At 40.8% G+C, this 27,485-nt stretch overlaps 1 protein-coding gene across 2 annotated transcripts in view; it reads left to right on the top strand.

The window, feature by feature from the left end:
- Positions 1 to 25,465, top strand: part of RNF182 (ring finger protein 182) — a 58,733-nt gene extending 33,268 nt beyond the window's left edge. For both annotated transcript variants that reach the window (XM_067006738.1, XM_067006739.1), the window contains exon 2: positions 22,964 to 25,465. In XM_067006738.1, the coding sequence (XP_066862839.1) occupies positions 23,176 to 23,925 (750 nt within the window). In that variant the 5' untranslated portion in view covers positions 22,964 to 23,175 and the 3' untranslated portion in view covers positions 23,926 to 25,465. The remainder of the gene's footprint in view (positions 1 to 22,963) is intronic.
- Positions 25,466 to 27,485: the final 2,020 nt, after the last annotated feature.

The raw sequence follows: 27,485 nt of genomic DNA, 5'->3' as shown, positions 1-27,485 counted from the left end.
GGCACATGGGCTCAGTTGCCCCAAAGCATGTGGGATCTTCCCGGACCAGGAATTGAACCCGTGTCCCCTGCATTGGCAGGCAGATTCTTAACCACCGCGCCACCAGGGAAGTCCTGAAATTACTGATTTTTTACATATTTGATGTTTCAGTCCTGCTTTACTTAGGCCCTGTAGGTGCACAGGAGAGCCTAGTGGCTAGTGTCTTAAGAGTCACACTGCAGCCATGTGGCACTTCCTAGTCGTTTTTAGCTGTCTGGCAGAATGTCTTAGATGTACACTTGTTATACAATAAATCAGTGGTCTCCATCTGCAGCTGTAGAATCCATGATGCTCTAGTTTTCAGTTTTATTAGGTAAGGAAAAACAATGTTTTTCAAATTCAGCAACTAGATTCCTTCTCGAAGTTTTACGTGGTTTTTAATCTATGTTAAAATACTTGTTTTTAATCATGACTAGGTCACTGCTATTAAAAGCAAAATTGACATTTAAATGTTGATAATGGAGTATTATTTAGTTAGCCTACAATCTGAAATTTGATTTAATACCCTTTGGTTTTTCATTAGTGCCTAGCGGAAAACAAATGGACAGTTTTTGTTTGTTTGTTTGTTTTGCTGCACGCGGGCCTCTCACTGCCGCGGCCTCTCCCGTTGCGGAGCACAGGCTCCGGACTCGCAGGCTCGGCGGCCACGGCTCACGGGCCCAGCCGCTCCGCGGCACGTGGGATCCTCCCGGACCGGGGCACGAACCCGCGTCCCCTGCATCGGCAGGCGGACTCTCAACCACTGCGCCACCAGGGCAGCCCGAATGGACAGTTTTAAAGAGCTCAAATTTAACATTGCTGTACATATGGAAAGGCGGCCTCCTGATTTGCTACCCATGTTGCACTTCAATCAGCGGACTGTTCCGATGTCCCTCCTCACTTCCTTTCTCCGTTGTTGTAGCTCTCGAGATTCACTGTCTGCATTTTCTCTCTGCTGTGGCCAGACGTGCACCCTCAACCCGTGGAGGTGTGTCTTCCCCCTTAGATGTTGGTGGTTTTGTGAGGTCTCCTTTATGTGTTTGTGTCACTGACCTGCTGCTGCTTTTGACACCGACTTGTCACCCCCTCTTTCCTTGGATTTAGGGATGACCTTTATTTTTTCCTTCTCAAGCTCTTCTTGCTTCCTTTTCTCTCTTCTCTTCTCCTGACCCGTTAGCAATGTTCCTGAGTCTGGTTTTATCTCTCCTCAGCATTTCTCTCCTTCTTTCTCTCCGAGCCTCTCTGCCTTGCTTGGGAAGCTCCTAGTTTGCCAGTCTTGGTTTCATGATTTCAGTTATTCTCCATATGCACATGATTCTAGAACTCTGTCTCCACTGCTGAGCTCTGATGTTTCTGTTTCTGTATTTATCGTCAAGGATGAGGTGTTTCAACTTTGACTTCTTTTTTTTTAACAACTGAAAATAAAATCCAAGAGAAGAGAGTACATCATGTTCCTGAGGTACCCCATCCCTCATGGAGCTCCCAGCGGCTGCTTGATGAGCGAAACGATTTTGAGGATGGGTTTAAGACCTTCTGAAAGTAGCCTCCCGTACCTCTCTGTTTCCATCTTCGGCTGCACCCTGTCTCTGCTCTGGCCCAGTATCTGCTGGCTGTCCTTGCTTTAGACTACTCTATGACATTTCTCCATTTAATATATCTCGACATGCTACAAGTTTCCCTCCTTTCCAGGAAGATTTTCCAGACGAATTCTGACCATCTTCAGGGATACCAGCAGCTGAGTCCTTTTTCTCTCAACCGTAAAATTAGGAGGAATTTTTTTTCATGACTTAAAAACTTCCCCAAACCCATTATTTTCTGGGCCAGTGAGAAGGGAAGCAGTGTTTGCCTTTTGAGAATGTGAGTGGTATGTCTGACAGGCAACAAAAGCACTTAACCTTAAAGTGTAGTAAATGTAAAACTATCTTTCCTAACAGTGCCCTTCTTCTCTTATACAAATATCATTTGTTTTTTCAGGAGGAAGAAAATGTTTACTTTATCTCATTTAAAAAATCACAGTTCTGGGCTTCCCTGGTGGCGCAGTGGTTGAGAGTCCGCCTGCCGATGCGGGGGACGCGGGTTCGTGCCCCGGTCCGGGAGGATCCCACGTGCCGCTGGGCGGCTGGGCCCGTGAGCCATGGCCGCTGAGCCTGGGCGTCCGGAGCCTGTGCTCCGCAATGGGAGAGGCCGCAACAGTGAGAGGCCCGCAAAAAAAAAAAAAAAAAAAAAAGATTACAAAAAATCACAGTTCTTTGCTTTATTCTAATCTTCACAGTTGAGTATATGTGGATCAATAAAGCCACTTTATGTAGCTGTGTTGCAAAGTGACACATTCATTAAGAGTGAGGCCAAAAGGCCTTTTGAGAAAACTCATTCAGGGCAAATAAATTCAATAACATTTAAGTTAATATTTCCGTTTCTCCTTGCCAAGCTTGGATTAAGGCATATAGTAAACGTGGTAGAGTTTAGAAAGTGCTTTTTTTCTTTTAAAAATCTTTTTGCCCATTATTAATTGAAGTATTGCATTAATTGGATTGGTCACATTTTACTGAGCCAGAGCACAGTTGGACTTTGGTAAGTATAAATGTACTCAGGACATGTTGTAGCCATTTTTATTAATGATGGAAAAGAGGTGATATATTCTTTATAATTATGGGAAATGAGCAAAACACTTTTGGGAGAAATGAAAAATATTTTTGTGACTGTTTTTACTTTAGAATAATATTATAACAAGGACATCTTTCTAGCTTTTACTGCATTTATAATTTTGAGAAAGCTGTGAGTTTTGAGAATAGTAGTGATGACTTTTGCTTAGTATATAAGGAAACATTTAGAGAAAATTTAAAAGCTTTAAGGATAAAGTATGCCTCCTTAGCTTGATGTCTGGACATTTACAGACAAACAGTCCTATAGAAGTTGTATTCTATGACTTTTATTAAAGGTTGTCTAGGAGCCTAAACCTGAAGTTGACAGTGGATAAATATTTCTGAAAACTGGGGATTTTCAATGGTGAAGATAAAAGAATTCATTCATTTGTTTAACATATATTGAGGGCTTTCTAGATACTATGATTTATGAATCTTTTTACATACTTTAAAAAAATTTATTTTATTGAAGTCTAGTTGATTTACAATGTTGTGTTAATTTCTGCTGTACAGCCAAGTGATTCAGTTATTCATATATATACATTCTTTTTCATATTGTTTTCCATTACATTTATTACAGAATACTGAATATTGTTCCCTGTGCTATGTAGTAGGACCTTGTTGCTTCTCCATTCTATATATAATAGTTTGTGTGTGCTAACGCCAAACTCCCAGCCTATCTCTCCCCCACCCCCGACCCCTTGGCAACCACAAGTCTGTTCTCTATGTCTGTGAGTCTGTTTCGGTTTTGTAGATGAGTTCATTTGCGTCTTATTTTAGATTCCACATATAAGTGCTATCACATGGTGTTTGTGTTTCCTTTCTGACTTACTTGACTTAGTATGATAATCTCTAAGTCTTTCCATGTTACTGCAAATGGCAATATTTCATTCTTTTTCTTTTTTACATACTTTTGTGTGTGTGTGTGTGCGGTACGCAGGCCTCTCACTGTTGTGGCCTCTCCCGTTGCGGAGCACAGGCTCCGGACGCGCAGGCTCAGCGGCCACGGCTCACGGGCCCAGCCGCTCCGCAGCATGTGGGATCCTCCCGGACCGGGGCACGAACCCGTGTCGCCTGCATCGGCAGGCGGACTCTCAACCACTGCGCCACCAGGGAAGCCCAACATACTTTTATAGTTAAAGATTTCTTGGGGAGTTCAGATAATCAGATTCAATATTTCTTTACAGAAATGGTGGGGTGTTAGATTTATAATTTAAAAATCTGGATTAAAAATGTATAGTATTCAAGAATATTTACCAAGACAACGTGCTGACTTCACCACACTTAGAAGGGTATGTTGTACCATCATCACACATTGGTAGAGATAGGAGGAGTCTTGGAGACGACGCAGTCTATTTATTTAAGTGGCAAGTATTTAATGAGTATTTACTCTGTGCTGGCTTCTGATAGGTGCTTTTGCTACAGTGGTTAACAGTGGATGGATGGCTCTTGTATTCTTAGAGTTGACGTTTTAGTTGTGGACATCAAGAGTAGACAAACGAAATATAAGTCAATTTGGGCTTGTAGAGGTCTGTTGAAGAAAGTAAATGGGGTGCTGTAATAGAAAATAAAGGGCAAGGAATTTAAAATATAAGGTACAGGTTGTCCTTGCTATCTGAAGGTAGAGTGTTCCTATAAAACCTTTCGTTAAGCCGCAATGGTGTAAAGCGAAGAAGCAATGACCTTAGAACACATCTTGCTAATAGCTGCCCAAAATACATTGAGGAAAAGTACAGATGCTCACAGACACAGTTCAAAGCTATGGCGGCTGGATGCTGAGATGTTGAGATGCTGAGCGCGGTCCCTAGGAAGGAGCTTGGTGGGGCCCCTCTTGCTGCTGGGGTGCGCGCTGCCTCTGTAACGGTTGCTGCAAAACCAACACTGAACACTGTTTTCGCTTGTCGCCTTTTTTCATAGAATTGAAAATCTTCCATAGATTTCTTTCGATTAGCAAAAACAGGTATTAATGTAGGTCTTTTGTAAAAGGGAAGTGACATAATGTGAACTTTCAAAAGGCGGGGGATACCTGTAATTAGGGAGGCCCTCTTTGAGGACTTTCTGTTGAAGTTGAGATCAATAAAACGGAATGAGGGCTTCCCTGGTGGCGCAGTGGTTGGGAGTCCGCCTGCCGATGCAGGGGACGCGGGTTCGTGCCCCGGTCCGGGAAGATCCCACGTGCCACGGGGCTGCTGGGCCCGTGAGCCATGGCCGCTGAGCCTGCGCGTCCGGAGCCTGTGCTCTGCAACGGGAGAGGCCACAGCAGTGAGAGGCCCGCGTACCGCAAAAAAAAAAAAAAAAAAAAAAAAAAAAAAAGGAATGAGCTTGGCAAGGACATTTCATATCAGCCTAAAGCAGGAAAGAGTTTGGACTGTTCCTGGAACTTAACAAAGGCAGATGTGCCAGGAAGGCAATATGGACGGTGACTCAAGACGATACTGGAGGGAAGGCAAGGGCCAGATTGTACAGTGAGCTCCTTGCTGTATGGAGTCTGGATTCTACTCTCTGCGTAACAGAAACTATTAAACAGTGGTGACTGTTTTGCTTAGTATATTAGGAAACATTTAGAGAAAATGTAAAAGCCTTAATGACAAAGAATACCTCCTCAGCGTGATGTCTATATACATATAATCTAATTTACATTTTTAGAAGCTCATATTTGGCTGCTGCAAAGAAATTAGTTTGTACTAGGGCAAGATAGAAGCAGGAAGGTCAGTTAGGAGGCAGTATCGTAATGGATAAGATCAAATGTTGGGTGAAGTTGGAAGCTTGGAGACACACTTTGGAGGTAGAATTGACTCATGCTGCCAGTGGGCTGGCTGGATGTGAGGAGTGAGATTCAGACAAACCTGACTCCTAGGCTGTGGCCTGAAAAACAGAGAATCAGTGGTGCCATTTATTATGATGGGGAAACTGTGTTGGGTGTGGTTAGAAGTGAAGATCCAAACTTGTCTTAGATTTAACTTACGTTTGAAATGTTGGTAAGAATATAAGGGGAGGGGGTCCAGTAGGTGGTCTGGAACTCAGAGAAAAGGTATGAGCTGCAGACACAGAATCTGAGGAGCTGTCAGGTGGTATTTAAAGCTGTGGGAGCAGATGAGATGATCTAGGGGAAAGATTGCAAAGAAGAAGAACAATGGCTCAAGACCAAGTTCTTGGGGATTTGGTAGAAGAGGAGTTGTAGAGAACACCGAGAAAGAGTGGTCAGGAAGAGAGCTGGGAAAGCGTGGCATCCGATGAGAAGAGAGGGGCTCAGGAGGACGGGCGTGGGCGATATACCAGTAGGTATATCACCGCTGTCTTCCAAAAGAAAGGCAGTTATATTGGTTTGGAAGAAGAAGGAACATTTGAGTATGTGTGACTTTGTGTGTGTGTGTGTGTGTGTGTGTGTGTGTGTGTGTGTGATTAGTTTCATTTAGTGAAACAAGCATTAAAATAATTAACTTACTTCTACCTAAGTTTGAAATTATAGAAATTGTGCAAAACACCTATGTTAGTTTCTTTGATCATTTGATTCTTTCTTGATATGATTAGAGAGTTTTATTAAATTCTGGCCAAGGGAAATTGTGGGGAAAGGAATTAATAGCAAAGAGATTTGTCTAATGGGAAAGGGCTCAGTCACTTTTAATAATGTAATTTGCAACCTATATTCCTATCAACCCTTGATCTTCTTATTGTTACACCTTTGCCTCCTCCAAGTAAAGAGTAAGGTACCAAGCAAGCAACCTAAACTTATAAGACTTATACATTATCTGTTCGTGCCCCATATAGATAGAATAAAGAAGAAAAAAAAAAACTAATGAAATTTCCTTTTCGTCTCATCAGGCAGTGGAGATTATTAGGATCCTGTACACTTATGTTCTATCTATAGATAGAAAACCTGGGTACCTTTCGATACTGTGTTTGGTGCATATCTTACATCTACTGCCAGTTTAGAATGCTGAAGTACTAAACGTCAATGGATACATTATTTCTAAATTTCTAATAGCATCCCTATAGTGCTAATTTATGTAAAAGATTTCTACTTGTATGATTTCATTGAGTCCGTACAACAACCTGTGAGGCAGATGTTCTCTCCTAGTCCAAGATCACATATAACGTGTCAGTACTGGAGTCAGGCCCCACGTCTAGGTCTCCTGATTCCATTTCAGGCTACCTGCATGCGGTGGCCATGCTTCTGGCTGCACAAGTCCTGAGGCTGCAGGCGTGGCTATGTGTCGGGTGAGCAGTACCTGCCTTTTCTCCCTCGTTGCTGGACATTCACTGGTTTAAAAGCGCTGGCAAATGATGCATTGTAAATCCCTTCTCCATCTGTTTAAATAGTGGCCTCTCATCCAGAATTACAGCCTGGAGCTCTAGGTCATTAATTTGGCTGTATTCTAATAAATAGATTATGGTTCCCCATCAAATTATATTGCTTGGTCTTGGAGGAGGGGTAAGGTAAGAGTTTCAATCCCTGAGGGAAGTTTTCTGGAAGTGCTTAGAATGCTGCCAAGCAGCCACTAAGGGTTATTGGTGTTGGAGGTTATATTCATTAAGAGTCAGCTGTCGATCCTTCAAGAATGAGCACTAGGCAGCTGCTGAGCCTCTTCTTCCAGAGTTTTCTAAGTTAGAGCCTTTTATTGTAACAAGAAGGATTTTTCTTAATGTAAAGGCATAGCAAAACCCCCAAACTGAGCCTATCACGCTATACAAAAGCTTAAATATTGTTAATGTTCCCTAAGGGAGAACTATAATAATTGGGACTGAGACCAGCTTATTATTGAGGATCTGTAATCATTAACAGTCATGTGAGTCTTTTAAACTCTAACTGGAAACCAACTTAACAAATCTCTACATGGAAAAACTGGACCTTCTTGAAGGTAGATGCCACATGTATGGTTTAATCTTAATTTGAGACTCAAGTGCCACAAACACTAAGATTTGGAGTGTAGGGTTTTGTGAATGAGAGATTTGGCATTAGCGAGATAGCAAGTGTGTGTCATTTATCAGTAGCTGAGCTTAAAACCAATGTCCTGCGTCGGTTATTCGCAAAGAAGGATGGTGCCAGAAGTGTCAGAATCTCTCATATGTTGGGGGTAGGGGAGAGCAATTAGTCAAAGAATTTAGGATGTCAAAAACTGATGAACAAAAACCGACTATGTTTGAATAATGATGTTCCACTTTGCACAAAAATAAATTAACGATAGAAGCAATTCTTTAGCACCATCTCTAAAAACAGGAACCACAGATAATGAAAGTGACAGTTGCTTAATTTGTATCAGTTTTTTGGTTAGAGAGCCCTTTAAAACATATTGTCTCTCAAGTAGGGAGCAATGTTAATACTGTTGATTTTCTATGATGGGAGGAGGATCCAGGAAATGAGAATTAAAACTTGGCAGTGTTGCTGTTTCATAAGGGGAAAAATATAACCTGTCCTGTTAACGACAAATTAAAGTGGTTGATGGACTCCGTGAGCGTGATTCAGGCTAAATGAAAGCTGTATGAGAAATACTCGGAAGAAACTAAACTCACCCTGAGACGTATAAATATAATTCATATGGTCAGTGGGGTGAGACACAGGACAGAGCCCTGGACAGGCAAAAAACAGGATCACAGTGATGGCTTATTTTTTGAGCTCCCTTTGTCCTGACTTTTTATATAATCTTGGAAAAAGGGCTTATACCTTTCATGGGCATTTACACATCTGTTGAATGGGAATTACGGTGCCTTTCACTATTGTGAAGGCTATGCAATGTTTCTAAAATTTTTTTGCGGTACGCAGGCCTCGCACTGTTGTGGCCTCTCCCGTTGCGGAGCGCAGGCTCCGGACGCGCAGGCGCAGCGGCCACGGCTCACGGGCCCAGCCGCTCCGCGGCACGTGGGATCCTCCTAGACCGGGGCACGAACCCGCGTCCCCTGCATCGGCAGGCGGACTCTCAACCACTGTGCCACCAGAGAAGCCCGATGTTTCTAAAATTTTTGAGCTTCTTAAAGAAACTCTCTTAAGTAACAGAAGTCATTATAGTAAAAATTATAGAAGTTTATATACAGAAGAATATACAGGAACTTTATTTTGACCAAGAACTTTCTAACACAAACAAAAATTTCAAGAACTACAGGGTTAGGCAGTTTCAAAGTGTGTAAGAAATTCTTCTAGGTAGGATGATAGCCATGGATAAATGAAGAAAATTTCTTTGGGACAGAGATTAGCTTTGGATTAGCTTTGGATTCGTTTGGAAGGGGATAGTTGAGCGTGATGGGTTGATTATCTGTTGTTACAGAACAAACCACCTCAAAGCTTAGCGGCTTAAAACAGCATTTTATTTGCTCATGATTCTGCGGGTCAGCATTTTCTACTGGGATGGTTTTTTCACTGGTCTCTCCCTGGGTCACACTTTCAAATGTCTGTAGTCACTAGTGGTTCATCTGAGGCTGATTGGTCTATGATGGTGTCACTCACATGACTTGTGTTGGTCTGGCTTTTGTCTGGGCTCCCCCTGCCCCCACCCCCCACCCCCTTTCTGGTTTCTCATCTTCAGGGAGCCTAGCCTGGGCTTCTTTACATAGTGGCCCAAAGTTCCAAGAGGCCAGGAGCAGAAACTGCAAGGCACCCTGAGGCTAGGGTTCAGAACTGTCACAAAGTTGCTTCAACTTTGTTAGTCAAAGCAAGTCACAAGGCCAGCCTAGATTTAAGGGATCCGGAAGCAGATCCCTCCAGCCATTGATAGGCTGAATGGAAAGTCACATCGCAAAGGCTGTACAGGGCTGTGGAGAATCACCATAGCCATATTACTACCCCTTACACATGATGGGGGAAGGCCAGAGGATAATTAGATGAAATGGTCTACTAGTAAATTTAAGATTGAAATAGAAGAGTTACCTCATGAAAAGCTGGGGAAGGAAACCCCAAACAAAGACCCTGAACAGTGTAAGTTTTTAAAAGTAGATATGAATGTTTTTGAAATAGAAAAATATGAAGAATCCTTATCTAATGGCTTTTTGATATAAATGGTGTGTGCTAATACAACTCTCTGAAATAAAATGTAGAACTTGAGAGGTATAATTTAGGAGAGCTATCCAAGGGGAAAGTAAAAGGATTCTTATACTCTTGGGTGTCATATTTATTGATTCTTTGGGTTAGACAGTTTGCTACAGAAGAATGAAAACAAACAAATGTGCAGAACGGAGAATTTTTTAAAAAGGTATGAACTTAGGGATTAAAATAAATAAAGTTTAGGACTCCCCTGGTGGCGCAGTGGTTGAGAGTCCGCCTGCCGATGCAGGGGACGCGGGTTCGTGCCCCGGTCCGGGAAGATCCCACGTGCCGCGGAGCGGCTGGGCCCGTGAGCCGTGGCCGCTGAGCCTGCGCGTCCGGAGCCTGTGCTCCGCAACGGGAGAGGCCACGGCAGTGAGAGGCCCGCGTACCGCCAAAAAAGTTTGATACGTATCTTTATGTAATAGTCACTAAACGTGATTAGGACTGACAGTGTTCTTCTCAAATTAAACTTTTATCACAAATTCCCACCTTTCCCATCTGGATAATTATTTGAAAAAAATAAAATCCAGGGATTACAGTTGGCAAAGGATTCTGGGAAGATAGCAAGATGCAGTGGCTCCCTAGCCAGCCAGTCTCAATTCTACTGTTTCTGGCTCTCCTGACCCAAACCATTCCTGGAGCCAAAAGAGCCCTGGGTTCAGGTGAAATCCTGAGCCCTGTGGAAGTTGGAGGTGACGGGGGACAGGTGAGGGCCTTCTTCCTGGGCTGGGCTGGGCTGGGCTGGGCTGGCAGTGAAGATTGGCATCTGATGAGTCTTGGGGGAGGACCAGAATGCACTGGGTGCTATAGAGAGCTTGACCTACAGAGGCTGGGGGGCTTCTGGGAGGAACATTGAAAATTGCCCCCATCCCACTGTATGTATGTGAGTGTGTCTGTGTGTGGGTGTCCCACAAGAGACCTAGGAGAACTTGAACACTTGGGCTGAGTGAGTCCTCCCTGGCTTGTAGGCTGGGAGGGTATGAGGAAAATTTGCAAGAAACTTCCCTCCTGGTGACTTGGCAGGACCCTGGTGTCTGTCTGCTGTCGCTCTGTGAGGTCGCAGGAGTAGAGACCACCGCGCTCCCACCTTTCACGGAAGCGTAGTCACGTGGGTCCTCCAACAGTCAGACCAGAACCCCAGTGATGTAACAGAGAGACAGCTGGAGACAGACGCCGAGCGGACAAAAAATAGTAAGAGCACATAAGGAGATTTAAATGCAGCACAAGAAGACTTCCTAGAGATGAAGGGCATGCTTTTCCAATCAAATGTTTCGGTAACTGAATTGAAGGAGACGATGATCATCCCTGAGACCTGAATGAGGAGCCAGGTAGGTGAAGTGGAAGAATCTGAAAGCACAGAACAAAAATATAAAGGGATGGAAATCACAAGAGAAAATAGATCTAAGAGATATAACATGTGACTAACAGGAGAGCCAGAAGGAGAAAAAGGACAGATGGAGGAAAGGCAATACTTAAATAAATATAAGAAACAAATTTTCTGAGCTTAACAATCAAGACTTGACTCTGTACATTCAAATCGCTCCTCAAGTTCCAAGCCAGATTTGCAAATTCTCTGTGTGTACTGGAAAAGTTCTTGAACTCTGAAGAATACAGGGCAAAATCTTACAGTCTTCCAGAAAGAGAGAACAAATTACCCACCATTAAGGGGTATCAGCCTAAGCAGCAGATTTCTTATCTGTGACATCTGAAGCTAGAGATAGTGGTGTAACTTCTGTAGAAAACGGAGACAAAAAGCCAGCAGCCTGAAAGTCACGTGCATAGCCAGGCTGCCATCTCTCTGTCAGGATATAAGGCATTTACTGTTACGCAGGAATTCAGAGATGTCATCACCCATTTTCTAACAAAAATACTCAGGGAAAGAGTATCAAACAAAAAGCATCCAAACAAAAAGTTAATCAGAACTACCTCAAGGTGAGCAGAGATAATAGCAGAGGAAATTTTTCTTTTCTTTTCTTTCCTTTTCTTTTGAAAATTTCTAAATTAACCATTTAACTCAAGTGGGAAGGAAAGAATAAGTTCAAATATAATAGTCTTTACATTAAATGTGAATGAACTGAATTTTCCCATTAAAAATTTGATACTGTTAGGCTAAGTTAAAAAGCAAAACCCGGGCATATGGTATTTTAAAGAAACATTTGCAACAAAGTGATAGAAGTTGAAAAAAAATAAATGATGGACAAAGATCTCAGGCCAATATAGAGAGTCAGAAGAACTAGCAATATGAGGTTTAGTATTTAAGTTATATTTAAGTTAAGTGCATAAATAGGATAAGGAAAGAAATTATATAATGATTCTAAAAAAGCACAGTTTATGAAGAAGATAAAGAAATATGTATGTATAAAATAACATAGCCACTAAATCTGTAAAGCAAAGTATTAGAAATGCAAATGCAGTTATGGTGAGACTTAAATAAACCTCTCTCATTTGTCGCAACCCGTCTTAACTTTGTGCAGACCCCTAAGATGGAGAAATTGAATAAATAAAAAAAGTTAGATTTAACGGATATGCTAGAACCTTACATCCCTCGAATACAGAATATTCTGTTCTGGATTACTTACAAAACTTGATTGTATACTTGACCACAAAGAAGACCTTAACAAAGCCAAAGGAAAAGAGATTTTTATAGATCTTGTTCTGTGATCATAATCCAGTAAGATTAGAAATAAATGAGAAGGTAATAAAAAAGAAACTGTTTACTTGGAAATTTAAAATCAGTCTTTATAACATTTGTATCAAAGGAGGAGGCAAAAGTCACTTTACGAGATATATAGAAATCAATAAAAGAGCGTGATTTATTCCAAAAGCTATAGGGTAGAATGAAAGCTGTAGCCAATGGAAATTTTACAGCCTTTGAATGTGTTCCTTATTTAAGAATAAAGACGAAGTGTATCTCATCATGAAATGAGAAAAAAGATGACAAAACAAACAAATAAATTAGAAAGAGGTAATAATAAAGATAAAAGCTGAAGTTAATGAAATAAATAATAGAAAGGATAAATACATTAATAATAGCTGGTTCTTTGAAGCAATAAAATAGATATAAAGATTATGTGTCTGATTAGGAAATTAATAAATAATAAAATATTTACAAGACAAAATGAGAAAAAGGACATAATCAGAGCTATAGGAGCAATTCAAAGAAGATAACAATGACAACTGCATTCAACTCTATGGCAATGAATTTGAAAAATCAGAAAAAATGGATTATTTCCTTGCCAAATATAAATGTGTAAATTTGACTCAGGAAAAAGTGGAAAACATGAATAGGACAGTACCATAAAAGAGATTGGAAAAGTGATTAAAGATCTTCCATTTAAAAAGGCAAGGGGATCATATGAAGTTACAGCTGAGTTTTATGTAAACTTTAAAAAACAAATAATTTTATCATTATTTGGACTGTTCAAGAAGATGATGAAAAGCCCCTAATTCATTTGTAAGATAAGCATACATTTAATTACAAAACCTGATAGAGTACAAAACTAGTCTGGAGACCAATTTAATGTTGAATATGGATGTAAAATTCTAAATAAAAGATTAGCAGATAGAACCCATCAGTGTATTTGAGGACCCAACTATGTATGACTAGGTAGGGTTTATTCCAAGAACATGAGTGGAAATTTTTCAGTAAAATCCCTCACATGATCAAATTAGGGCTAGAAAACCACATGGTCACATCAATAGATGCTGAAAAAGTATTTAATAAAATGTATAGACACAACTAATAAAAAGTATAAATTAAGAATGGAAACTACATTAATATAATAGGCCATTTACCAAAACCAACAGTATCATTCTAAACAGCAAAACACACAAAAATTTACAGTTAGTATTAGCAACTAAACGACATTGCTATGACTTATTCATTTAACAAATGTTTTTTCAGCACTTGCTTTGGGCCAAGATGTTGGTCTGTGTTCTCAGGAATGAATAAAGAAGAGAAAAGGCTGTGACTCATGGAGCTTACATTCTTGTGGGAATTATTAACCTTGTCTTAGAGTTTCTGGTAAGTTTGTTAAAACAAGAAAAATGAAATAACTGGAATAAATACTGGAAAAGACAAGCTAAAACTATCTTTTTCTTCCCCTAATGATATGATTGTATACCTTGTAAATCCAAGACAGTCCAAGTAAATCCTGTAAGAATGCATAAGAGAATTTGGTAAGTGCCTGGATTAAAAATAAATAAACAAAATCAAAAGCCTCCTTCTTGCCCTATAATAGCAACAGGCCCTTAGAAATGAAGAGTAGGGACAAATTAGAATAGTGACAAAACCTTAAAAATACTGAAGAATAAGTTTAAAAGAAAGGCATGAAACATGGAGAAAATGAAAATGTCTTATTGAAGAACATAGATCAAGACTGTGAACAGGGCTTCCCTGGTGGCGCAGTGGTTAAGAATCCGCCTTCCAATGCAGGGGAGGCGGTTTCGAGCCCTAGTCCTGGAAGATCCCACAGGCTGCAGAGCAGCCAAGCCTGTGTGCCACCACTGCTGAGCCTGCGCTCTGGAGCACGCTAGCCACAACTGCTGAGCCCACGTGCCACAACTACTGAAGCCTGCGTGCCTGGGGCCCGTGCTCCGCAACAAGAGAAGCCACCATCGTGAGAAGACCGCGCACCACAACGAAGAGTAGCCCCTGCTCGCCACAACTAGAGAAGGCCCGCGCGAAGCAACAGACCCAATGCAGCCAACAATATATAAATAAAATAGATTTTTTTAAAAAAGATTGTGAACAAATTAGAGACTTGCCATGTTCTTGGATTGGAAGTCTTAATATTGAAGTATACATTTGATGTGATTCCAATCCCAACAGTTTTTTTTTTCAATTTGATAAAATGATCAGAAGGTTTATAACAGAAGGTTAAGTGCTACCAGTAGCCAAGAATATAATTCCTCCATTGCCTCCCTCCAGACCACTGGAATGTAAGCTCAGGAGGGAAGGAATTTTGCTCACTATTGAATCTTCAGCACCTATAACTGTGTCTGGAACATAGGAGACACTTAATAAATAGTTGAATGAATTAATAAAAAAACTCCCTAGAGGAGCATAACTTACCAGGTATCAAAATATACTAAAAAGCCATTGTAGGGGCTTCCTTGGTGGCGCAGTGGTTGAGAGTCTGCCTGCTGATGCAGGGGACGTGGGTTTGTGCCTCGGTCTGGGAGGATCCCACATGCCGCGGAGCAGCTGGGCCCGTGAGCCATGGCCACTGAGCCTGCGCGTCTGGAGCCTGTGCTCTGCAACGGGAGAGGCCACAACAGTGAGAGGCCCGCGTACTGCAAAAAAAAAAAAAAAAAAAAAAAAAAAATCCACGGTATTCAAATTGTTATGGTCGAGACAGATGGCTAGACAAATAGATCAATGGAATACAATAGAAAATCAGAAATAGACCTTGGAATGCATGAGAATTTAATATGTGACAAAGACTGTATTTCAGTTAATCAGAAAATGATGGATTATTTAACAAATGGGATTGACACTGATGGCTATTGACCTAGAAGAAAAGAAAATTAGAATCCTACCTTACACCATATATAAAAATTAAAAAAAGTTAAAAGTAAGGCACGAAAAATTTTGTAAGAAAATAACTACATGTACAATATAAGGAACTGCATATACGATATTAATATTAACTATGATCAGAGACTTAGAAGCTGCAAGAGAAAAGATAAATATATGACTGTTCAAAAAGTCAAATATTTTGCTTTTCAAAGGATATTAAGCAAAGCAAAAATTTACAAAGTCAATAGTAAATTTGGGGAAGTGTTTGTAATACAGAGGATAGAATTTAATACTTGTAAAAAAAAAAGAGCATTTATAAATTGAAAGGACCAACAACCCAATAGAAAAATAAGTAAAAAATATGAAGACACATGAGCAAATACAGAGGCGGCCAACAAATGAGAAAACGGTCAAACTCAAATAATGATACATCACCCCTCAGACTGGCAAAAATTATAAAGCTCAATAACAGCTATTGCTGTTAGAGGAAAAGGGCACTCATATTACTGAGTTGAAGTACATGTTACAGTCTTTTTGGAAAGCAATCTGGCAACATGTGTTAGGAGTAATATCTCTTTGACCCAAGAATTACACTCCTTGTTCTCTTAAAAAAAATAAAACACCTGTATGCACGGATGTGTATCACAAGATTGTATTCTGCAATAATGTTAGTGTTGGGGGAAAAAAAATGGAGATACATGAATGCTTACCAGGGGAGGAATTGGTGAGGTATATTACATACCTTCAAATGGTGAAATGTTATACAGCTGATAAAAAAGGAATTCGGGGCTGTATTGGTGGAATTGAGAGATTTTCTGAACCATTATTGAGTGGGAAAAAGGAGATGCAGAAAACTGGGTATAGTAGTTAGAAAAAAAACAATGGAAAAAATGTGCTTATGGTGTCTTTACAATTATATGTACATGGATAGATACATGCATGTGGAAATATATATGGAAGAAAACACAGCAGGTAGTTAATATGGGTTACTGGGGGCAAGGGTGTGGCATTCAGGCTGATGTGAGTGGAGGGACGTGAGGAGGAGAAGTTAACCAAATAAAACACACACACACACACACAGACCACTAATAAAGAAACAATATGTATGATGACTTTTATATGTTTATGTATATAAATTTGTGTGTATATGTTCAGGCATGCATGTATGCACACACGTGCAAATGAAAATTTAAAAAGCAAAGAAGTCCTGTTTGCTTTGGGTTGTTTTATTCCATTATTTATTTATAATTTCTGCAGTACTAAGCAGGAACCTAGCTCTAAAAGCACAATAAATTCTCAAAGTCAAATGCAGCATGGTAATTGTATCCTGGCTCTCTGTGTTGTGAATAGCAGCAATCCAACCAAAAAAACCAGCGTGAACAAAGATGGGGATTTATTGGCTTGTGGGAGCCTCAAACAGGATTAGGTCCAGAGGCTCAGTTCAGCTCTCATCAAAAGCATTTTGCCTTTGTCTGTATCTCTGGCTCCTGCCTTCCTTGACTCCTCTTTTTGTTTTTGGCTTTATTCTCTCTTAGTCTCCCTCTTGATGGCATGACATTTCCCTGATACATCCTTTTCTGGTCTGTGTTCCTTCCCCTGGCCCCTGGCATGTTTCTCCTTCCTCCAAGCTTCACATTTAAAAAGTCCTAGGAAGGAGCTTTGACAGGGCAGGTCTGAGTCGCCGGCCCACCCGGACTGGTCCTTGTGAGCAGGGGGTTAGTGGAGCCATGTGAGGAGCCGGCTGGGTCACAGATCCGCGGCGTGGGAAAGAAGGGAGGCACTGAGATTAGTGCAGCAACCCAACCACAGCCACAAAATTTGAGTGAGGGGAAGACTCCCCCAAAGAAGCCATGGCAGTTGGGAAGGAAGCAGTGTGGTCTAAAGGAGAAAAGAAGACCCTAGGTAGGCAGACGACAGATATCCACGGGAGGGACTCTGCTTCGAAATACAAGCCAAGTTTGCATCTTCATTACCAAAGGAGTTGAGTCGTGGAGAAAGTGGATTTGAGTCAAATATTACGTAGGGCAATGAAAATAGTCATTTGCCCAAAAGCTCAAATTGATTGATAAGAATTATAGTAGGTCATTATCTCCTTGTATATTCTTACCCCAGATGATTTTTAAAAGGCTTAAGTGATTAATGAGAAATATCAGCTTCAGATATTTGAATAGGTGTTCTTCTAGGAACAGAAAATCTTTTGTATTTGTTTTTTCCCCCAGCTTTAGGGAGGTGTAGTTGATATGCAACATCATGTAAGTTTAAAGTTCACAATGTGATGATTTGATACACATATATATTGCAAAATGATTACCACAATAAAATTAGTTACCACGTCCCTCACCTCACATAAGTACATGTATTTATTTTTAAGGCAGTTTTAGTATGCCAGATTCTTCTTTCCCCTGTGCCTGGTGAGACATACTTTTAGCAGTTGTTCCCATCAAGTAGCGCTCCAGATTTGCTCACCTTAAAGATTCCATCCTTTTTAATATTGATTTATAGTGATGCTTGGATATTTAGGTGATAAATGAATGACTGACATTTCAATTTTGTGAAAAAAAATGAATGAATTTACAGATCACAGAGGAAAAAATAAGTTGATCTGAAATACCCATTGACAGAAAAATCTGGGCTATCAAAGTAGCTAATGTATTTAGCCATGGATTTTTCTTTTTTAACTTTTTACTGTAAAGTTGACACCAATACAGAAAAATGTCCTGCCTGACGGTGTAGCACGACGTGGACATTCACAAGGTTCCACCACCCAGGTCAAGAGATGGAACCTCGTCAGCCTCTTAGCAGCACCTCCCCCCTCCTCTCCCCACCGCAAAGGCATCTGCTGTCCTGACTTTTATGCTAATCGCAACCTGGCTTCTCTTCTTAGTTTTACCACCTAAACTTGCATCTCTACTCCAGCTTAGTTTTGCCTATTTTTTGAGCTTTCTAGAAATGGAATCATATAGTATGTGCTCTTTGGGGTCTGGCTTCTTCCTTCATTGAACATTTGAATTGTTGCCCGCAATTACGGAGTGAACGCAGAGTGGGAACGGGCTGGAATGCCCATCTTTTAGAGGATCAAATTAACACCTCCACTGATTGTAACCCTATAAAGTTACAGATTATTATTCAAATTTTGGGGGGCCCTTAGAATCATAATGAGATACATAAGGTATTTAAGAACTCTAGCGGTTGGTACCCCATCCTCCCAAGAGGAGCAGTCACTGTGCTGTTTATGCCATTCTAGAAAGAAACACTTGTGCTGGTCCCATTTCCAGGGATGCCACCAGAGCTCAAGGCTTTCAGCCAGTCCTGCCCAGAAGTGCCACTTTCAGAGGCAGGAGTTGATGACGTATTTCAAGCTGATGGAGTGGGTTTGCTAGAAAACTAGGTATCTCTTTGATTGGATGTTTGAACATTTAGTATTTTCTTTGCATGTTACCAAGAAGCCCCCATATGAATTTTTATAAATATGAACATTATGATCATAACACTGTATCTTAACATATTCAAAGGTATGAAGAGTGTTTCTGTGAAAAAAAGAAAGCTTTATTTAAAATAAAGTTATTCACTTAGACAGCTCAATACTGCCTAAGTGAATAACTTGTTCCCAGAATTAGGAACTAAAAATTGTGGTGGACCTAACATAGAACATTCTTACCCCTCTTCTAATGGTAAGAAGCTTGGTACAGAAAGTGTTCATGTAACCAGCTAATTGTCAAATGCTGACAGTGTAATGTAGTCTCACATAATGCATATGCCTTTAAAAATTTTTTTAAATTTTTCCCCAGTTTTATTGAGATCTAATTGACATACAGCACTGTAAGTTTAATGTATACAGCATAATAATTTGACTTACATATATTGTGAAATCATCGCCACAATAAGTTTAGTTAACATCCATCATCTCATATAGATACAGAAAAAAAGAAAAAGAGAAAATGTTTCTTCCCTTTGATGAGAACTCCTAAGATTTACTCTCCTAACTTTCAAGTATACCACATACAGCATTGTCAGAACTATAGCCATCACGTTGTACATTACATTCCTAGTACTTATTTATCTTATAGCTGGAAGTTTGTACCTTTTGACCGCCTTTGTACCAGTCCCCCTTCCCCCACCCCACCTATGGGTAACCACAAATCTAGTGACCTCTTTTTCTATGAGTCTGTATTTTTTTTTTTTTTTTTTTTTCCGGTATGCGGGCCTCTCACTGTTGTGGCCTCTCCCGTTGCGGAGCACAGGCTCCGGACGCGCAGGCCTAGCGGCCATGGCTCACGGGCTTAGTTGCTCCGCGGCATGTGGGATCTTCCCGGACCAGGTCACGAACCCGTGTCTCCTGCATCGGCAGGCGGATTCTCAACCACTGCGCCACCAGGGAAGCCCGAGTCTGTATTTTTTAAAGTTTCCACATGTAAGTGGGATCATACGGTACTTATCTTTCTCTGTCTGACTTATTTCACTTAGCGTAATGCCTTCACAGTCCATCAATATTGTTGTAGATGGCAAGATTTCCTTTTTTATGGCACAATAATATTCCATCATATATATATATATGAAGAAGTTGGTATATACACATATACTTCTTTATTCATGTTTAACACTTAGATTGTTTCCATGTCTTGGCTATTGTAAATAGTAAATAATGCTGCTGTGAACATGGGGGTGCAGATATCTCTTCGACATAGTGTTTTTGTTTCCTGCAGATACATTCCCAGAAGTGGAATTGCTGGATCATATGGTAGTTCTATTTTTAATTTTTTGCGGAAACTCCCACACTGTTTTCCATAGTGGATGCACCCAATTACATTCCCACTGACAGTGTGCAAAGGTTCCCTTTTCTCCACATCCTCACCAGCATTTGTTATCTCTCGTCTTTTTGATCATAGCCATTCTAACAGGTATGGAGGTGATATCTTATTGTGGTTTTGATTTGCATTTCCCTGATGATTAGTGATGTTCTGCACCTTTTCATGTACTTGTTGGCCATTCATATATCTTCTTTGGAAGAATGTCCATTCCTGTGCTTTGTCCATTTTTAAATTAGAGTATTTGGTTTTTTGCTGTTAAGTTGTATGCGTTCTTTATATATTTTGGATATTAACCACTTATCAGATATATGGTTTGAAAATATTTTTTTCCCATCCCATAGGTTATCTTGTCATTTTGTTGATGGTTTCCTTTACTGCGCAGAGCTTTTTAGTTTGATACAGTCCCACTTGTTTATTTTTGATTTTGTTGCTTGTGCTTTGGGTGTCATATTCAAAATGAAGTCATTGCTAAGACTCAGGTCATGGAGCTTTGTCCCTATATTTTCTTCTAGGAGTTTCATGGTTTCCAGTCTTACATTTAAGTCTTTAATACATTTCGAGTTAATTTTTGTGATTGATGTAAGGTAGGGGTCTAGTTTCATTACACATAAGCCTTTTATTGGTGTTTCTAGATGTGTACTCTGGCTTTCTGTGCCTGTAGATGTAATTGTGCTTATTTATCCTCACTGAATGTTTTACCCTCTCTTTTCCTGATGTCTTTATGTATGTGCTTGCATTCTTTTTTTTCCTTATTCACACAACTTCACGTACGTCAGTCCTTTTGAGAGTAATGGAGGCAGTTACTGTTGTGAGTTCTACTGTTACCATCAGCTCCAGCAAGGCTGAGTGGGAAGGTAGCTGCAGAGAGAGTACAACATGTTCTCTTGGGATGGGCCTTGGCTTTGTGTGTGGCTACCAAGAGGGCTGAGGGAATGGGAGCCGTCCAGGAATTGGATCACTAGCGACCTGCCCAGGACTAGGGACCGTCCTCTGCAGGCAGCTAGAACTGGGAGTGGTGACAGGGATAGAACTCCTTCTTTTTTTTTTTTTTTTTTTTTGCGGTACGTGGGCCTCTCACTGTTGTGGCCTCTCCCGTTGCGGAGCACAGGCTCCAGACGCACAGGCTCAGCGGCCATGGCTCACGGGCCCAGCCGCTCCACGGCACGTGGGATCCTCCCAGACCAGGGCACGGACCCGTGTCTCCTGCATCAGCAGGCAGACTCTCAACCACTGCGCCACCAGGGAAGCCCTAGAGCTCCTTCTTGTCCCTTGACTGTTGTCCTGGAGATGTTCATCCCCCAAGAGAATGAAAAGCCAGCTTTGTAGAACTGTGGCAAGATAAAGTCACATTTTGCAAGGACTTGGGCACGTGTATCCTGAACAGGATCAGGGTCAGGAATGAATATTTAGGGCACATGGAAGGAAAAGGGATAGAAGAGCTGATGTTGGTGTCTATATATTCTTTTTTGCATGTAAGTGTGGATACAGAGAAATTAGCTTACGGTAGCAATTTTGAAATACATGCATTCATATACAGTAACTCTATTAAAAAAAACTCTACCTACATTTTTTTGGCTGATGCCAGAGATTCTATTTATTGATTGACTTCCTTTTCCCACCAAGAGTATCTTGCCACGCTAACCATTTATCCATTCTTGTATTATATGAAGTCAATTTAAAAATTAACTAAGGTCATAATGAAAAGGGAAGATAATATGTATTCACAAACCAATTATTCATGATTTCAAAAATCATCCAAGCTTACCTACCCACTGCCTCTTCTCTTTAAGGCAGTTGGATCCATAACAAACTTAAAATTCTAGCAGAGTTGCAGTCTCCCTCTCAGAACTGTTATGACAGCCGTCTGCTGTTATGCTTGGGGGTCTGCTCAGAAATTCAATTACATTCTGATATTTTTCCAAGCGGAACATAATTTAAGACAAATGTACTACTGCCCCAATCACATTATATTAAAGCAAAATAAAAATTATTTAGAGATTTCCCAAATTGCCGCCCCCTTCCATTAGTACTAATAATTGAGAACAGACTGTGTACGTGAAATCAGCTTTCAGCCGTTTGTCCAGAGCCAGTAGTAATAGCAACTAGGGGTCAGCGTTAAGGACTGTTGAGTGTATAGGGCTTTCTGTAGGCAAGTGGGTGAAGTCTGAGTACTTCTTGATAGCCAGACATGCACGATTCTTCATATTTGGAGACATAACTGCACATGTGTTCTGTGTTTACTTCTCTGTCTTGGGAATTAGACTTGACTTGGTTATAATGCTTATGTCAGGTGTCATATGCTTCACTCTTCCTTGAGTGTATGTATGTATACAACCACGGTTTGCAAGACTAGTATTGAAACAAAAAGTTTGAAATTGAATAGTCAAATAAGGAAGGCATTTATAACAGATTTCTTTACACTGGGAAGGTGAGAAGCGTCTGCTGTATTTAAATGCGCTCTCGTCTTTATAAAGCACTTTCTGAAAACACATTTTAAATCTTTGTCCTTAAGATTTCCCTTCTTTTGTGTGTTCCTAAGCACTATTGAGGGTATTTAGACAATTGGAGCTTATACCAATGATCCGCCGAATGAGTGAGTCTATATGGAATGGAGTTTTATTGCAAACATCTATTTCTGATAAGTGTCCCATTCAGTCTTCATAGAGGCCAGCATTTGTTACAAGTTTCAGAGAGAAAAATCTCTATATGGAGCCATACGCACAGTGCTCTGGAGTGTACTTTACACCACTACGCTTCTTAATTCCTTCTTTACTATCATATTTGTGGACTGAAAAAGCTAAGCATGGAGATAACAGTTTCCTCTCCTGGAGGCAGAAATGTGTGAAAAGATGAAGGGGATTTAACCTTTCAAGTCCACCGCTTCTAACCGTTGAAGGAAGTTCCATAAAGCACTTTTCAGTGAACTGTTCACAATATTAGAATCTCTTTTCCTTTGCAGACCCTTCATGTGGCCTTTGTAAAAATGCGTCTGAGACAGAGAGAGGTATGTCGCCGCTGAAAAAAAATGCCTGGAAGATTTCTGTCCCTCCTCTTCCTGCCCATTTGCATCTCTGCCTGATCCGGATGATGTGATATTCGGGGAGACAGCTTCATCGAAGTCGTCCTTCAAGGAGACCCGTCTGGCCCAAGCCTGGATGTACAGAATTCAGGATGGCCAGTCAGCCGCCAGAGGATGCGGCTGAGTCTCCGGTCTCGGACGAGCTGGAGTGTAAGATCTGCTACAGCCGGTACAACCTGAGACAGAGGAAACCCAAAGTGCTGGAGTGCTGTCACAGGGTGTGTGCCAAATGCCTCTGCAAGATCATAGACTTCGGGGACTCCCCGCGCGGCGTCATCGTCTGCCCCTTCTGCAGGTTCGAGACATGCCTGCCGGATGATGAAGTCAGCAGCCTGCCCGATGACAACAACATCCTCGTGAACTTGACGTGCGGCGGCGGCGGCAAAGGCAAGAAGTGCCTGCCCGAGAACCCCACGGAGCTGCTGCTGACCCCCAAGCGGCTGGCCTCGCTGGTCAGCCCTTCCCACGCGTCCTCCAGCTGCCTGGTCATCACGATCATGGAGGTGCAGAGGGAGAGCTCAGCGTCGCTCAGCTCCGCGCCCGTGGTCGAGTTCTACAGGCCCTCCAGCTTCGACTCCGCGACCACCGTGTCGCACAGCGGGACCGTGTGGAACTGCACGTCCCTGCTCTTTCAGACGTCCATCCGGGTGTTGGTATGGTTGCTAGGCTTGCTGTACTTCAGCTCCTTGCCCTTGGGCATCTACTTACTGGTGTCCAAGAAGGTCACCCTCGGGGTGGTCTTCGTCAGCCTTGTCCCTTCCAGCCTCGTCATCCTGATGGTATACGGCTTCTGCCAGTGCGTCTGTCACGAGTTCCTAGACTGTTTGGCACCGTCCTCTTAGCCGAGACGCACGCTCAGAATTTGACACACGTGGCCATGTTTCAAGTTCGGTCATTTAGCCCATCTTTTCTCGCGTATTCTCTGTGATCGGTGCCCTTGGCGTGAACAAAGCCACTGGGCATATATTCCGTGGTCCGTTTTCCATCCAAATGTTGACTCAGTTGGTTCCCCTGTACGCTGGAAGTAGAAATGTTCGTTGCTACTTATGTGTTAGCAAAAAAAGGAAACGGGTGAATCAGCCAAGCCTTCCTAGAGCCCTTCTGAGTCTTCCCAGAGAAGGGGCAGGTTCCGCGCAGAGCTGCTGCTAGACAGACACCAGGGCCAGGCGTGTTAGGCTGCCGTAGGGGTCTTTGTGGACAGTTAGGCATGAACTGATTCCTCTTCTCATAATCTTAGCCGGGGATGGAGGGTGGGCCAAGAGGAGAGCAGCCCCGAGACGCACCCGTTTGCTCAGTGCTCAGCCCCTGCCCCTGTCCCATTGTTGGCACTTCTGCGTATCCTCTTCAGCCTGGATGCCGCTGCCCCCTGAGCACGTTCCTTGCCAAGAGGACCCTCGCCTCTTGTGTGGTTTCCGTTGTGTACCTGTTTTGCCGCATTACTAAAGAGAATTAAGGACATTGAGGAATTTGCATCGGAGTAAACGTCAAGGCGAAATGTGACCGCTTGTTTTTGAGACACACCCTTGCCTCCACGTTTATTTTCCACTCTCCAACCTTCTCTGAAATTCTCTCAGAGCAGTTATCGTTCACAGAGATCTGATTTGAGCTTTTCCTTAAAGGATTTTCGTTTAGTTTCTTTTTTTTTTTTTTAAACCACGTTGTTCAGTCAGCCCCATCCCTTATCCTGAGTGAGGTTCCGTTTAAATTAGTTGCTATAACTTTATGTGGATTTTGTTTTTTTTCCCCATTGTATTTTAAATTCTATTACGGACTCAACTTAATCCCATAGCAATTTGGGGTAAATTGCGGCAGTGGAAACCCAGAAGCAATTCAGGAGCTGTTCAAGCTCATGGTTTGATGTGCTGAGAACCTAAGTATTTTGCTGCGCTTTACCGAGCTGTACCAAAATACTATGGTTTAGGCTTATGTGCCAGACTGTGTTGCAGTAGGCCAGGCAGAAGGGTGGGCAAGAAACACGCCACGTTGATACCCCGAATCGAAAAGATCCTTCAAGGAAGTAAGATGGAGGCGCAGAGTGCAATCTGACTGTCTCCCTGTTAAGTCCCTTTTAGAATGGATTCAAGTTCTTATGCAACCTGTTTCAAATAAAAGCATAAGCTATGTGACGAGTTAATGAACTTCTTTTCACGATGTAGGGGAAGTTGAATGTATATATTTATGAGAAGAAATTGGTTAGCAGATTTTAGGTTTGAGGGAATAGAATGCCCACAGAAAGTAGGCAAAAAAAAAAAAAAAAAAAGCTTTTTAGTCTAAAACTCATTACTGATGATAAACATTTAAATATTTATAACTCTTAGAAAGGGGCATTACTAAGACTACTTTAACTTGTTTGTGATGAAACATTTGTTGCGTGAAATACAGTGAACCAGTTCCAATCTCTTTATTCAGTAAAAAATGACACTTATTTCTAGAATAGTAGTTTGACTTTAATTCTGTAACTATTAACTTTGAGAATATGTATGCCCAGGGTAGGTATGACAGGAAAGTATATGTGGGATGTGGCCCAATGAATTTAAGCCCCAGTACAGGTAAATACACTTATAATTTCGCAAAATCTAGTTTAGATAGCATTGTGAATACAATTTCCAAATATCCATTTGTACTTAGAGTAAATATAATGTTTAGGAGATGTTTTGTGGTCTGGATTTATATATTTATAAGGTTTTAAAAAAATGTTCATTTTGCCTGAAATGTAACATCAAATAATATGTTTGAGTTATCGTAGGCTGAGGTTTCTAGAAAGCTCTGGATATGGGTACTATGCATTTTGCTTATTTATATAATGTCTGCAGTGCTAAATTTGTGTCTCTCTTTGTATTGTGATAGTCTTTTTTTTTGTTTTTTTTTAGTTGTAAGTTAATTTGGTGTTAAAGAGTTTTAAATGTATGACAACAAAAAACTCTTCGTGCTGTTGATTGAAAAAAGGACAGTGCTTCAGTCTTATTTATTGTGGTTATTATGTTTTGTTTGTCCATTAAATTGTTATTATTTCCAAGCTAGAAGTTTGATTTCTCTGACTGATGGTTGAAATTCAGTTTTATTTTGGACTTCTTTTAACATTAGATAACTGCAAATGTGAGCTTTCAAAAACATTGATTAAGCTAATCCCTTTGTCATACGAAGGAAGATTCCAGAAGTTTCTGACAAAGCTGATTTGCTCCATCCTACTTCTAAAAGGCCTTCATACCTTTTTTTTAAAGAAAAAAAGGAAAAAATAGGAAAGATGAAATAAAAACATTGTCTTTATAATAAAAATTTTTGGTTTTAATTTGTTTGATTTCTTTTCCAGATTTTGCCAAGCTACTCAGCAAAATAGAATCCATTTTAGTTAGGAATTCACTAATCTTGTGTGATCTGGGCAACTTTTTAAAAATTACCTGATAATTAAATATGACCAGTGTTAGGCAAAGTAGAAATAATTTGGGACTATGTAGCAGTTTTATGCTTATGATAATTAGTGAATTGGCACCATATGTTAATTGAGAGTAATGGTTTCATTCACTTCTGAAATCGACATAAATGAGGAAAAACCTGTTAAGGAAAACAGTTACCTGTGCTAGTCATAACCTAAGGTGTGAATTCATGCTTATCTGCTGAGAGACCCTCAAGTGATGTGCATTTGCCTGATTGTAAAGAGATACTAGGCTTCCAAGACACCCTGAGTTTGAAGAAATTTCTTAATCCGTCAACCAGGTAGATGTGGAAACCAAAGGAATCTGTATTGATAGGCAAATTGACAGTCATTATAAATACGAGCCCTGTGAGTCCTGGGGTGTAGAAGAGATGGAAATTAGTTAACTTGAAAGAGTTTATTAGAGGCAAATTACGGTTCTACATGTTTCTGCATTTTGGGGGAATTGTTCTCTTTTCACTCTTCTTGGTAATAATAAATACTTGCCCTAATTCTTTTGAAACACTGCAGAAACACCACAAATTATTCCAGAATCTTCCTCAAAACCAATGAGCAGTTTGGTTAAAAGTAAGATCCCTGAAAAAGTTTAACCGTTTGCTCTTGAACTTGAGTCTTGTATGTTTTCCACCTCTTTACCCCTATGTTAGATGTCCACTTCTCTTTGCCTCAAATCTTTTATGAATTTTTACTCCTCTGTGAGATGCTAGAATATTGGGTCTTCCCTTCAAGTTTAGGTTTGTGTGAAAGAGAAGAAAGAGAATAAGAATAGTAGTAGTAGTAGTAGTAGTAGTAGTAGTAGTAGTAGTAGTAATAATAATGCACAGGTAACTAAATGTTAAAATGTGAGTAAATTCCAAGTGAGTCCTGGAGACAATACAGATTCAGTTCGATTGCTTATAGCATTTAAATCTGTGTTATAATCCAAATCTAAGTATACTCAGTGTACAGATGATCTATGGTTCTGACATG

The sequence above is a fragment of the Kogia breviceps genome, chromosome 10, assembly GCF_026419965.1.
Source record: "Kogia breviceps isolate mKogBre1 chromosome 10, mKogBre1 haplotype 1, whole genome shotgun sequence".
Classification (NCBI taxonomy): domain Eukaryota; kingdom Metazoa; phylum Chordata; class Mammalia; order Artiodactyla; family Physeteridae; genus Kogia; species Kogia breviceps.
This window is presented reverse-complemented; position numbering and strand designations above follow the sequence as displayed.